At 38.1% G+C, this 13,970-nt stretch overlaps 4 protein-coding genes across 4 annotated transcripts; 2 read left to right on the forward strand and 2 right to left on the reverse strand. All coding sequences in view use genetic code 12, as the record gives it.

Moving 5' to 3' along the window:
• Window positions 1-1,272: 1,272 nt before the first annotated feature.
• Window positions 1,273-2,340, reverse strand: CSE4 (centromeric DNA-binding histone H3-like protein; the record flags this gene model as incomplete). Its single annotated transcript, XM_049324543.1, has 1 exon — window positions 1,273-2,340. The coding sequence occupies one exon, from the start codon at window positions 2,338-2,340 to the stop codon at window positions 1,273-1,275; it is 1,068 nt and encodes a 355-aa protein (XP_049179709.1).
• A 1,996-nt stretch (window positions 2,341-4,336) lies between these two features.
• KGF56_003232 (uncharacterized protein) lies at window positions 4,337-6,991 on the forward strand (the record flags this gene model as incomplete). The annotated part of the gene is made up of 1 exon (XM_049324544.1): window positions 4,337-6,991. One exon carries the CDS (start codon window positions 4,337-4,339, stop codon window positions 6,989-6,991), a length of 2,655 nt encoding a protein of 884 aa, XP_049179710.1.
• Window positions 6,992-7,359: 368 nt separating this feature from the next.
• Window positions 7,360-11,010, reverse strand: BMS1 (GTPase; the record flags this gene model as incomplete). The annotated part of the gene is made up of 1 exon (XM_049324545.1): window positions 7,360-11,010. One exon carries the CDS (start codon window positions 11,008-11,010, stop codon window positions 7,360-7,362), a length of 3,651 nt encoding a protein of 1,216 aa, XP_049179711.1.
• A 470-nt stretch (window positions 11,011-11,480) lies between these two features.
• Window positions 11,481-12,695, forward strand: KGF56_003234 (uncharacterized protein; the record flags this gene model as incomplete). The annotated part of the gene is made up of 1 exon (XM_049324547.1): window positions 11,481-12,695. One exon carries the CDS (start codon window positions 11,481-11,483, stop codon window positions 12,693-12,695), a length of 1,215 nt encoding a protein of 404 aa, XP_049179712.1.
• Window positions 12,696-13,970: the final 1,275 nt, after the last annotated feature.

The following is a 13,970-nucleotide window of genomic DNA, read 5'->3' on the forward strand; positions in this document are numbered from 1 at the left end:
CCTTACGAAATGTCTGATCAAGAAAGTGGGACCGGGTTTGTTATAAAAGGTGTGTTTCACCTGATTCTAATGTCAAGTGAGCGCCTATTAGGCAAAGAAAATTTAATCGTAACTTGCAATATAGCACGAAATTGACTTGTCTAATATTAGACGGTGTAACTGTACTATCTAATATACATATATACATATTATGATATATAGTGTATAATAATATATATGTTGCATCCTTTTTTATGTATAGTATTGTGTTTTGTTTTGTTGTGTTGTGTTGTGTCGTGTTGTGTTGTGTTGTGCTGTGTTGTGTTGTGTTGTATATAGGTCGACAGACTAAATTACATTAGTCAACATGTGAATTGTGTCCATGTCAACACCCATCATACGAAAGTCACGGGAGCGCTTTTGATCTAGTACCTAACATAGAAAGGGACAAAACTTTTTTAGACATACTTGCGTTAGTTGTAATTACGTTGGGTGCATTGAATGACCTTTCAATATATGAGTATAGCGTGCCAGTGTTTGATAGGATATATCCTCTTCTAATTTTTTTTCCCTAATTACAACACGCCCCTTAAAGCACATGGCGTTTAAATGAGCGACGGGGAGATAAGTGATGAAAAATGAGAGATGAGATACTAGATAAATCGAACGATTCAATTCATACTATCAAGATACCAGTGATTACAAAACTGAGTCAATTACAATAAACAAGGATAGCCTTTACAAATCATTCAAATCTCTACTCTCTTGAATGATTTGTGAAGAGGGGGGAAGAATTGGGTGTTTTTTTCAACCATTTACCGTGAGAGCGAAAAAGTAAAAACAATTCACAACCGATGAAAGCTGGTGAGACAAAAAAAGATCAGTCTGGATCCCCCCCTCTCTCTCTCTCTCTCCATCCTCCGTCCTCCTAACCTGAGCGAAGCCCTCAACTTTTAAATCTCAATGAGAGGAGGGAGGGGGGAAGGTTCATGATAAAGGAAAGAACAATAATCAATAATATGGTAAGTACTATGGTAATTTGTGAACAAGCAAGTACCTAGATTTCCCAAACGAGTAAATCATTGGTATCACCACAAAAATACACGAAGAATATTTTCTTATTTTTTGTTTTTGTTTTTGTTGATGGTTTATTAATGTTACATGAGAATATATTATTACAAATAAGAAACCTAACCTATTATCTTACCTCTCTTTTTCTGAGCTTCTCAGTAAAAGTTTTACCTGTTTGGTTTCTTGTCTCTCTTTATACACAACCTCCCTCTCTACCCTCGTTTATAGCCAATTCTGTCCTCTCAATCTCCTGGCTAGCTGTATATCTTTCTGCATAATTGTAACTCGTTTAGCATGAATAGCACAAAGATTAGTGTCTTCCAATAGATGTATTAAATACCCTTCGGCAGCCTCTTGTAAGGCTAATATGGCATTCAGCTGCCATCTCAATCCATAACTCGGTCCCACATATTCCAAGGAAATCTCTTTAACTAATCTTGCAAAGGGTAATTTCCGAAGTAATAGATCGGTCGATTTTTGGTATTGTCGTATTTCCCGAAGAGCTAGTGTCCCAGGTCTATACCTTTTTTTGACTCTTGGTGCAGTTCGTTTACGTGCTTGCGCTTGTTGTTGGCGAAGACTGGAGGTTGAAGTCGTTGTTGGTTGTGCGTGCCGGCTTAATGATGATAAAGCAGATGGTCTTTCCTCTGGTCGGCTTCTTGATTCTGCTCTAGCTGTGGTAATGGAGCTAACACCCGGAAGAGTCTTGCGACCTGTTGTCCCACCACTACCAGCAGCAGCAGTAGTAGTAGTAGTAGGAGGAGGAGGAGGAGGAGGAGAAGGTCCAGTTGCTCTTGAGCTTGTCGCGGGTTGCGATGGTCTAGTTGTTGATGTAAAGGGTTGCGGCGGTTGTGGTGGAGATCTAGATGTAGCCTGTCTTCTTACCTCTGTTGCAGAGGTGGATTCAGCTACAAGACCAGCTCGCAAATTAACTTCGTCAACTCTTCTTATTGCAGTGGCTGAGGACACAAATCTCGGAGACTGTCCTGATCTCTCAGCAGGAGATGGCCGGCCCGAAGGTATTAGAGATTCTTCTATACCACCTCGTCGCTGCACTTGTTGAGGCGAGACATTCCTACCGGTACCTAGTGGTTGCTGCTGCTGCTGCTGCTGCTGCTGTTGTTGTTGTTGTTGTTGTTGTTGCCTCCGCCTCTCTTGATATTGACGTCGAATTGCTTCTCTTTGTCGTCTTAACTCGTCCCGTTGTCTCTCCTGTGCTGTTCGAGCGGGATCAGCTGGTGGATGAGCTGGATTTGCTTGATTAGTTGGTGTTTCTGATAGTCGAGCCATTTCCATATATTATCGAATCTTATATAATTGCCACAACTTTAATTGAACTCTCAAAGTTTGTTGCACCACCTCCTTTCCTGAAATAAGATTAGTGCGTGATGATGGTTTTTATCAAGTGATTTGGTGAAAAAATGATGGAAAGTTTGAAAGGAAAAAAAAAAAAAAAAGATTGTTGATCCATTTAGCCAGCCATTTTCAGAAAAGTTACGAGTTGCAGAGATTTGTTTAACAAAAGAAAAAGAATGAATTGGCGGTGGTGCCAGACTCCCTATGTCAATACTGTTACTTGGAGTTGAAGGGGGGGGGGGGGGGGGGGGGGGGGGGGGCAATGATGAGCAGGGATATTGGGTTTGCAGGAATTAACTCAATACATGAATAGAATTTGATTTGTCAATAATGAGTTATTTGACCCTAGAGAAGTTTTTCCTGCTTATCTACGCGTTTACCTTCTTATCTTTCCTTAAACTCTTACGAGGAAAGCCATTCATTTTTCTGGCTCCAGGATCATTTGACAAAAAGTCATCTACTATCTAACCGAGTCAAACCCTCATTCCACTAAACCAATCTCGACTTTTTCTCTATTTTGACGTCAATTACATCCTTTACACCCTGCCCCCTTCAAATTGGGAACAGTAAACAAGAAGAAAAAATGTTTAATTTGAAGGATTATGCGCTTTCTAAAATCTTATACTTTGTAAAAATGTAATTTTTACCTAATTTGTAAAATTATATCCCAAAATGGTTAAATGGAAAATAAACGCTAACCGCACACAAAAAGCTACACATTATACAGTACCTTGTTCCATGTTAGGATCGACGAAATTAACTTTGTCGTTGTAAATGATTTAACTTCATCTGGCCTTGAACAGGAGTTGAAATTATTCTATATAACTTACCACTAGAGACAAATTAAAATTATACACTGGTTGATTGTCAAAGGAGTGATTTTTGGGGCTCGAGTCAAAAATGACGCTTCGACCTTTGGTTTATCAATGATATTAAAGTGTAGGGGAAAAGAAAGAGTACTTGCTTCTATACACACGCATCTTATTTTCAAATTTCTTTTTCTTTCTTCTGTCTATATGAGGGTTTCTCATGCCACTTAATAAATCCTACTCCGAAATACCTGTGTAGTATTGTTAAATGGACCACATTTCGAAAAACATATGTCAATTGTATTGAACCAAAGTTGCTCTTTAAGTTTGCTATTTATTGCTACCATATGTCATATTTTTTTTCTTCTTCTCCCCCCCCTCCCCCAAACTAACTAACTATTCATGAACTTGTCATTCAGAGAACCAATAAGGGAGAGAATTTTAGTCGCAATTCAGCAAAGTTGGTTTATGAAAAGCTAATTGTAGAATTTTTACAAGTGTAATTTTGATAAGTTGCTACAGTTGGTTTTTGTAGTTGAAGCCACCACTATACCCCCTTCGTCTACCTTCTATAGTTTCATGGCAGAGTGCACGGAACTATACAATATTTTCTACCCATCAAATCTGTTATATATCATCTGTTCATAGTTCTCTGCTCTCTCGCACAACACACACTTTCCAAGCAAGCTAAATCCGCTTATCAGAAGGGCAATTCTCCCCAATTCTTCTTCTTCTTCTTATTTTCTTTTTTCTTTTTTGTGCTTCCTTCTTTAAAAAAAATCGACATTTTAAACTAATCACTATTATTTCATTTTTATAGAAATATAAACGCTCATTTAAATTCTTTGAAATTTAGGTCATTAAAGCTCATTTTCTTCTTTCCCCATCAAGAACCTACAAATATATTTCCTTTTCTTTTTTTGACACTAAAGAAGATTATACAATTTGAGTGTGTATAAAGAAGATTATACAATTTGAGTGTGTATAAAGAAGATCATTCAATTTGAGTGTGTATAAAGAAAAGCCAAGAAGGATAAGGTTTGGATAACTTGACATTTGATCTTTTTTATTTTTTTTTTCCCTTTGTTTCTTTCTGACTTGAGTCTTCTTTTATCCAAGTCATGTCTCATCCGGCTTACCAAACTGCTGGCAGACCATTGTCAAAGGAGGCCCTATACCATCAAAGATTAAGACAGGGCATTTTCCAATCACCTAGTGGAGCAATTGTAGGTGTTAACAGCAATGCGTCAGATACTGCTGCGTTATTAGCAGCTTCCTCGGACTTGACTGTCAAGCCATCATATGAGCGTTCAATTGCTCCAGAAGCTCAAAATGCAGCTTTAGCAGCTAAAAAGCAAGAAATCAATTCTTGGAAGAGGCAGCACCACGCGCCCGATGCTCAGGACGCAGCCACCGCATCAAGCTCAAGAGGGCACTCTTTGAGTAGTAGTAGTCAACATACGGCTAATGATTCGTCTTACACCATAGTACGCGTAGGAATTCCATCAGCCTTAGACCTGGCCTCCATCTATAAAGCCGCGGAAGCAAGATCGGCAGGTACAATGTCCTCAAGAATCGATCCTATAAGAGATGTTAAAAGGAGCGGAATCCAATCGAAACAAACAGCATCGCCATTAAATATCGATAAGATTAACAAACTAGCAACCAAGAATTCCTCAAAATCTTTAAATTCAAGATTCAACCCAGATTTGGATTACAGATCGGGCTTGAAGAAACAAAAGCCCACGGAGTTTTTAGATCAATCGGAAGAAGATTTGGCCGCAGAAAGTGCTGATGCTGCTTTAACACAGCCTATTCAAGTTCCTGATTATGCTACCCAAACTAGATCAAGCACTATGAAAACCGCCAAAGAGATTGTCACCCCGAGTTTGTTGGCAGCAGCAGCAGCAAGAGCAAATGAACGTTTGAGCTCTATGAATGCCAATACTCCCGAATCTTTCAAGCAGCAAGCTCAATTGTATGCCAATGCATTGGCAATTGCCCAGCAAAAGAGCGATGAAAGACTGAAAAACAGACAATCCGGTGTTATCAACTTGGGTGGTGGTTTAACAATCACCATTGCTGAGTTAGACAAGTTGGCAGCTACTTATGTCAAGCCCGTACTTAATGATATTGAAACCAAAGCTGACTCAAAAAGACAAATCGAAGCTGAAAAGAAGCAAAGAAAGTTGGAATTGAAGGCTGCACATCAAAAGGCTAAGCAAGATGAACATGCAGCCAAAATCAAAGAAAAGGAGGATATTGCAAAAGCAAAAGAACAAAGAGTGTTAGAGAATGAAAATTTGAAAAAAGCTGAAGCTGAGAAATTAACAGCTCATGAACAATCAAGAAATAAAGAAGTTGAAGCAAAACAAAAAGAGTATGAGGAATTGGAAAAGAAACATGCTGAAGAGAAGAAGCAACTTCTTGCCGAGAAGAAGGAGAATCAGGATGGTATTGATGAGGAAGAATCGGCCAAAAAGGAAGAGAGAAATAAAGAGTTGAAGGGGTTGCAAGAAGAAAAGGATGAGATTTTGAAGCCTACTTTGGATGAGTTGGAGGAAGAGAATGCTAAATTAAAAGAAGTCACCGGTGAAAGAGATGCATTAGTTAAGGAAGTAGAGGCTGCCGAGAATCAAAAGAAAGAATATGATTCCAAACTCGAGGAGTTGAAGTCAAAAATCGAAAAAACCGAAAAGGACATTGAAAAGTACACTACTGATCTCGAGGAGGCAACTACTAAGCACGAAACTACAGATAAGGAACTTTCTGATCTCAAGAATAAGCATGATGAAACCAAACTTAATACAGAGAAGGAGCACAAGGACTTGGATTCTAAGATTGAAGAGTTGGAAAAAGAAAAGAAGGAGAAAACAGAGGAGAAGGCAGCAAAGAAAAAAACAATAATAGCAGCTCTCGACAACAAAGTTAGAGATGAACACAAAATTAACCAAGAGTTACCTCCACATTTAAAGCGTGAAATCAACGAGGACAAGATAAGAGACACGAGCTCTTTATTTTCGGAGGAGGAAACAAAGCCCAAGGTTACTTCCCCAGTCACTGAATCCTCAAAGTCTAAAGCAGCCACATCAACAGCGACACCCAAAGCGGATGAAAAAGAAGGCTCTGAGACCAAAGTTGCAAAAGAAAAGTCTACTTCTTCCAAGCCAGTTACGAGAGACGTTGTAGAAGGAAAAGAAATAAAAACTGTTCCGATAACTGCAGAAGTCAAGGATGAGAATAAAAAGAAGGGAGTCAAACCTGTTGCAGCATCTTCTACTGCCACCACTAGCGGTGCAAATGCTAATTTGTCACCTCAAAAGAGATCAGTGGCGTCGAATGCGCCAGAGTCCCCAACCAAGAAATCAGTTCCCTTTTCCAAAAGGTTTAGCAATTTCTTCAAAGACCAAACAAAAGCCTCGCAACCAGCTCATCATACAGCAAAACCTACTTGGAATAAATCTACCTCTACTAAACCTGCAGCCACTGGAACAACATCAGCAACAAAGAAGGAGGAAGCAAAAAGCTCGGACAAGAAAACAGAGAAGGCTGCCACCACTACAACAGCAGTGAAGAAGCCAGAAACCAAGACTAAGCAGCCTACTACTTCCAACACACCGGTATCAAAGGATTCAGTGAAAAAAGAGAATAAACCCGCCACGGCTACTAAGGATTCCGATGATTATGGTGATTTTGATGACGAAGATGAAGATGAGGATCTTATTTCGGATAAGAATGGAAACAAAGGAGGTTTGTTCAAGGAAGAAATTTTGTAAAATATTCAACAAATGGGAAGCCCAAGGGAAAGCCCAAGGGGAAGCTCAAGGGGAAGGTGAGGGAGGATTTGCTTTGTTTATCAAAAAAAAAAGAAAAATTGCGTTTTTTTTTTGCTATCACACTTTAATTATTTTTATGTATACGTTCGTAAATTGTTTTGTTCCTTTCTATTTTTTTATTTTTCAAATTTAATTTGCATTACGTGATTGGTATAAGAGGTTGAATTCTACTTGTAGACTCGTTTTTTAGTCCCAGGGGGGAAGAGAGAGAGAGAGAGAGAGAGAGAGAGAAGAGAAGAGGAAATGTCTTGTTTTCACGTATTGTTAAATGATTCTCTATAATAACTTGAGTCAGTTCTTTGTTTTATTTACCTTCTCTTCTTATTCGCTCCATCTCCACCAGAGTTTAGCTTTCTCTTTTTACCTTCTTTTGCAAAATAGTCCTTCTTACGTTCACTTTCCTTCTCTTTTCTAAATTCTTCTATTTTGGCAATCTTTTTCAATTTGTCCTTGAATTTTTCCACCTTTTTGGCTTTCCTCTTGGTATCCTTTTCCTTCCTGATCGTTGAAATCTTTTGCATCAAGTCTCTAGCTTTCTTCTCTTCACCTCCTAATACAACTGCTCTTTTACTCATATAAGTTTGTTTCTTTTGTGGTTTCATCTCGTGAATTTGTGACTTGAATGGCAATTCACTTTTGATTGATTTTGGAACTCTAAGAGGGTTGAATCTCCTTTCGACTCTTTCAATCTTTTTATACTGAGAATCGTCTTGTAAAGGAGTCAAGATATTATTCTCTGCTCGAACTTGTCCGGTTAATCTCATACCTTTCCAATCGGAATGGCGGCTCAATAATAAGGACGTCACTGGGTTGTAGAACTTCTTAATCTTTATAGGGTACCATGTTTTCAAAAATATCGTATCTGACATTAATACCTTATCCTCAAAAGTTGCTCTAAAGCACCCATCTGGCTTCGATAATGCACGTTTAATTTCACCTCTGATCCCACTAACTGTTCTTATCTGAGCTCCCTCAAACTTAGCCACCTCCAACGCATTTGAAAACATATCCTTGACAAATGCTGTATTCCTGTATATTTTGTAAGGATAGCCAACCAACTTTAACTTTTTAACAATTTCAACAGACGAGTTTATGTCTTCAACAATACCGGTAGCTGCTACTCTAAAGGCCCCTGTGGTGGACTCATTATCAACCATATTAAATCCCACAAAAGTGGTGTTGGGCGCAACAAGAGGGCCATAAAACGACGCAAAACAATAAGCATGTTCTGGGGTATACTTCAACATTCTATTCCTTGCTCGCGAATCCGATGTGGTATATATTGGTAAGGTTTGGAATCTACGCCATCCCAACGACAATATCAAAGGGTCTTGTGACTTTAATATCTTTTTGTACCACCTGTGTCTCCTAATTCTCGTATTCATTATTCCAAATCTAGATTCGGTTGCTAACAATCCACCAAGTACGAGTGGGTACTCAGGTGCAAACGTTTCCACAAACTCACAAGGCAAGGAGTCAAAGACAATCTTGACATATGACCCCGCTTTGTAGCCCTCTATCTTGATACGTTGCTGTTCATCCATTTCTTCGTATTGCGCTTTATTTATCTCCAATTGCTTTGCCATTTTGTTTTTTTGAAATTCGTACCAGGTTTCGGCTTCTGTATCTCCTTCAGGATCATCAGCACCAAACTCTCGGTCTTCCTCTTCTTCAAATTGTGTTTTGAATTGTGCCTTCTTCTCGGCGTTCAATCTACGTCTTTCTTCAAGGGTCATGTCTTCTTCTTCTTCTTCTTCTTCTTCTGTCTCGTTATTTTCTCGATTCTCCTCTGCTTCAAAATCAGCAAAATCATCCTCATCTTCATTCAATTTATTTCCACTTTCCAAATCCTCTTCTTTAGAGTTGTCGCCTTGGTTCTCCTCCTCCAAGTCTTCAAAATCTCCATATATCTCCTCGTCATTGTCCTCATCTTCTCCTACATTCTTTGTATTGCCCTCATCATCATCATCATTATCATCATCGTTATTATTATTATTATTCAACTTAGGTGCTGAAAATAATCTTTTCTTAAGTACCTCATACCCATTTTCATATTCCTCGTCACTATCCTCATTTTCATTAAACCTTTTCTTCAACTCCTGAAGCAGCGGGAAAGTGGGTTTTAGATTGTCCAAATCGGCGCTTGTGTCTTTGGTGTCTTTCTTTTTGAAAAAATCTTCATCGTCTTGCTCAATATCTTCTTCTACCTCTTCATTCAACGATTCACCTCTCCATCTTCTAAGTGCATCTGCTGGATCTATATTTGTCATATAAATCAATTTGTTGATATTCCATTTTTGAGAGGACCCTCTTAGTTTAGCTGCAGTTGCCTTATATGATATACTCCGATCTTCGTCATCATTATCATCATCATCGGACGAAAGGGCAGAGTCCTCGACATACTCAAATTCTTTCTGATTTTTACTATCATTTTCATCAAAATCAATTTCAACTAATCGTGATGATGATTCTCCATTTTCACCATCAGATACGTCTTCCTCCTCTTCATCGCTAAATTCCATGTCATCAAATTCATCATCTTCAGCAATCGATTTCCCGTAAACCCGAGCATTTCTCAAAGTCTTTCTACCGGTGCTAACAATAACCTCTTCTTCATCGCCAGACAAAAGACCTTCCTCTTCTTCCTCTTCTTCCTCTCCTTCCTCATTGCCATTAAGAGTCTTCAAAGCATTTGAATTTGAAAATAACTGCAAACCAGGTCCTTCCTCAAATCTTTCACTCATTGTTTTGACTACACTTTGTAAATTGGTAACCATTGTCTCACCTTCCCCCTTAAATTCATCTTCAGCATTGGTTGCGGCATTGAAACTTTCTTTGTTACCGATGTCGATATATACAGCGTCTTTATCCACCAATACCCCACCAACGTCCGACATTGGCGCATAAATAATCTTTTGTTTGTCCTCCAATCTCTTTCTTCTCCTAGTTGTCTTGGCCAAAGGTTCACCCAGTTCTGCGGCCGCCTTGATTCGCTCCCTTTCCAATTCCTCTATTTTTTGTTCAAAGTATGGCGTTGGACATGGATCAGGTAGTTTTTCTACTGCAGATACCGTATAGTCTCCAACACCAGCTATATGTATATGTGCATCTGTTGAAGGTAAAGGGGTTCCATGCAAATATCCGTAGACTGCCACTTTTCGATCACAGCGAGGATTCTCAGCAATTAACTGAGGATGAGTCAAGTCTGTTATACGATCACCGAGTAAATAAGGATGCTCATTTCTCCATTTCAAAGGTCTAAACTTCATAACCGATATAAATCGACTCAAGTTCAAAATTTCTCGATCTGGGTAACGGCCATTAATAACACCAGAAAGATAAAACAATTTTGCTCCTTGGTAAACTTCTGTCCAAAACCTATGTTTCAACCTTTTCTTGGATGTTCTTAAGGTAGACTGAGATTTAAAGAGATCCAAATGTGTAGCAACTCCAAGGACTCTGGGCATACCGTGATGTTGAGCAATATTCAAAAACTCCATCGTCTCCATCTCCAATCCGTAATTTCCATCAATCAACATCAATACCAAATCCGCTACTTTTGCCATATCGATCATTGAATTTAGATCATTGTTGACTTCAATAAACGTCAACCTTCTCCTTTTCCCACTCACAACGGTGATAGGACCTTTGATTTCTGTTAATGTTGTCTTTGTCAATCTCCTAATGAGCGACTTTATCAATGTGGATTTGCCGGTCCCCGGAGGGCCAACAACTGCAACTATAACTGGCGGCGGATCATCTTCTGGAGTACGGTCGACCATAGGCACATGTAGTTTCCTCTCATTGACATCATGAGACCGTCTCGCCATTCGCTCTAACTTTCTTGGAGCAGATACAGCAAAAGCCTTAGCATTGTTCCCATTTTGGTGTAGCTTTTTCTTTGCACCTGTCTTTTTAGTGGCTCCCCTATGAGCCTTGTTGGACTGCTGTTGGTCCATCTATCAAACCCGTGTGTGTGACTTGACCCAGTTCCTAGACAAGATGGGTTCTTCTAGGTTGATTGTAATAGTAAAAGAGGGTTAAGCTAATATTTTCCACCTCATCTCTCATCTCAAAATTTAAGTAATAAATTATGTAATCGAAAATTTTCACTTTTTTTTTTTTTTTTTTTTTTTTTTCTTGAGTTTTTTCAACCCCCCCAAAAACAATTAAAAGAGAAGGAAAAAAAAATGAGTTTGTATATATTAGCACTTTGTATTAACCAGTAAGAAGGACTAGACTCAATTAAGAAATGAAATACTTTCTTAACCTAATTATAGTATTCCTTCTATTTACTGAAAAGGTTTGGTCCAGGTGGTTTTTCAATCAGCATAAGATATGCAATCCAAATCCCAATTCTTTGGTACCATTCACAGGGTTCAAGATCATTCGACAATACAAAATCTCCGGTTATATAAAGCCAGTATCGATGCATTTCATAACTATATCACATTGTAACCACGGAAAAGTAGACTACCAAAAAGTTATTAGAACAGATTCAAGCGGTCACGTGGACTGGGATAAACCATTTTGTATGTTAAAACCCAAGTTGGGGGAGAAGTTATTAACCAGAAACCCAGCTTCAGCTGCAGCTACAGCTACAGCTACAGCTACAACTACTACAAACACTAATTTGAAAAATGACGAGGTAACCACAAATAAAAATAACAATAATAATGAGGCTCATTTGTCTACTAGTACAGATGACGACGATTCGGACTTTTTTGGAATTTTTGGATTTGTAATGACAAAATCTAAAAAAGTGAATAATTTGCTCCGCAAGAAATTCGATATAATGTTGGAGAAATTAACAAATGGCAAATGGGTAGAGTATATCGGGAAAAAGAAATACAACCATTACCAAAAATTGCTTAGTGGCGGCAATCCCCAAGAATCACTCAATTGGGAAAGCAGTAATTTGGTGTGTTATAAAATGGCTCGAAGAAAGAAATATGCTAGACGCAAAGTTTCCTTTTACATGCCCTATACATTTGTTGGAGCATTATATGAATGTTTGCTCCCTCTCGAAACAAAACATGAGATATTCCAGCAGTTTTTCCATAATAACGACGAGAATTCAAATTTCATGATTCAGGATTTTCAATTCACCTGTGATTCTCACTTATCAAGGCCAATTTCCCCCTTGATAGCTGAAGATTCAACAACACAGTGGTTCGAAAACAAGCTACACAATATCTTTAATCCAGGGATAATACAAACTATCCCATACTTGACAACCTCAACACCTTTGGATTTGAGGTTTAGTACATCTGAAACAAGCGACATGTACCGAGACTCTTGGGCAACAAAAATCGATGTGAATGAGATGTATTCATACGATGAAGCCGATTTACACTTGATTAGCAAAGCCGTTGCATATCTGGCAGATCTCTTGAATAAATTGATAGCCCCGATTGATTTTAATGAATTGTTGAAAAGCTACAACAGGGCAGACGATAAAGAAAAAGAGTATGATGAAGAAGAGATGGTGCAGATGGAAAAGTTTAATGTATCTAGTGCTCTATCAGAAGATCAAAAGTATAACATCTGGTTTGCTTCTGGTAATCATAGTGTTGTGAATGGAGTATTTGAGAAAATCGAGTCCCAATGGGATAAACTTGATCAAGATGATTTAGTAGAGTAATAGACGGAATGAGTTAGTACCCTTTTTCTTTTTATTTGTAGAAACAAACTTTGTTGTCTGGTTTTAGAGATATCTGCCTCAAGAAGGGGCGCTGGGCGCTGGGCGGTGCTGGTAATCTCAATTCAAAGTGAGGAAAAATAAAGTTGCAAAAAAAAAAAAATATATATATATATATAATTTCTGGCTGCAAAAAAGCATTACATTGAATCTTGGGAATTAACTGATTAGTATGGTGGTACCACATCCTAGTAACTGGCATATCAAAAAAAAAAAAAAAAAAAAAAAAAAAAAACCCCACACTGCAACACTGGGGATGGACTACTCACGATAGCACACTTGAGATGTGAAATATCCCAGTTTTGGAAAACCACGAGTACGCACTCATTCGGCAATAGTTTAAAAATTGTGCGTTTCACTCTGGAATATTTAAAAAAAAAAACGGTACTACAACACTGGAGACGCTTAATGGAACGTTGTGTGAGGGTATTCAACTTTGGGGAGTTCAGATGAAACACTGGGGATATACGCTGTCCTTTGTATTTCAAATTTACGAAAACAGGGCCGAGGTATGTGAATATATTCCAGAATAGAGTGTAAGGGCTGATTATTAAAACATTTCATCCATACCAAAAACTTCGGATGGTTGGTGTGTAAGGTCAAAAATAATCATTCACGTGACTTTAGCTTTTAGCTTAGTGTTTGGATTGATCACTTGGAAAAAACAAGATAAAATGTATTGTAAAAATAAGTCTGTAAATCTTATAAAGTTTTACCTTATAAAAGTTTAAATTTAGTTCCCAAAGAGGTAAGTTTAACCCAAACAGCAATGTGTTCAAGCAAAGGAAAAAAAGGAACAAAAGAGGGACAAAAAAGACTGCCGATTTTACCGATTTTCAGATTTCAAATTTATGGCACAGAAAGGGTATAAAAGATCGGACTTACGGGTATCTTCTTTTTGGGAACTTTTTGGACACAAATTTTTCAAACAACCTAAAAAGAAAAATAAGGTGAATTTTGATATAAAATACGCACTTTTTTCCCGCACGCCATAGTAGGCAAAACCAGACCCTTACTGAAAAGTGGAATGAAGTGGCACTGAGATTTCCAAACACTATCTCATCTCACCTTCCCCTTCCCCTCAAAAAAAAAAAAAAAAAAAAAAAAAAGTTACTAAAAATCAAAACTAAATATAATATCTATACAATATTGATACGATGATTGTCTATAAATAATTAGGCAACATCCCCTTTCTTTCCTTAACAGTGTAAAACTGGA

This window comes from Candida oxycetoniae (assembly GCF_023343755.2).
Source record: "Candida oxycetoniae strain CBS 10844 chromosome Unknown scaffold29, whole genome shotgun sequence".
Classification (NCBI taxonomy): domain Eukaryota; kingdom Fungi; phylum Ascomycota; class Pichiomycetes; order Serinales; family Debaryomycetaceae; genus Lodderomyces; species Lodderomyces oxycetoniae.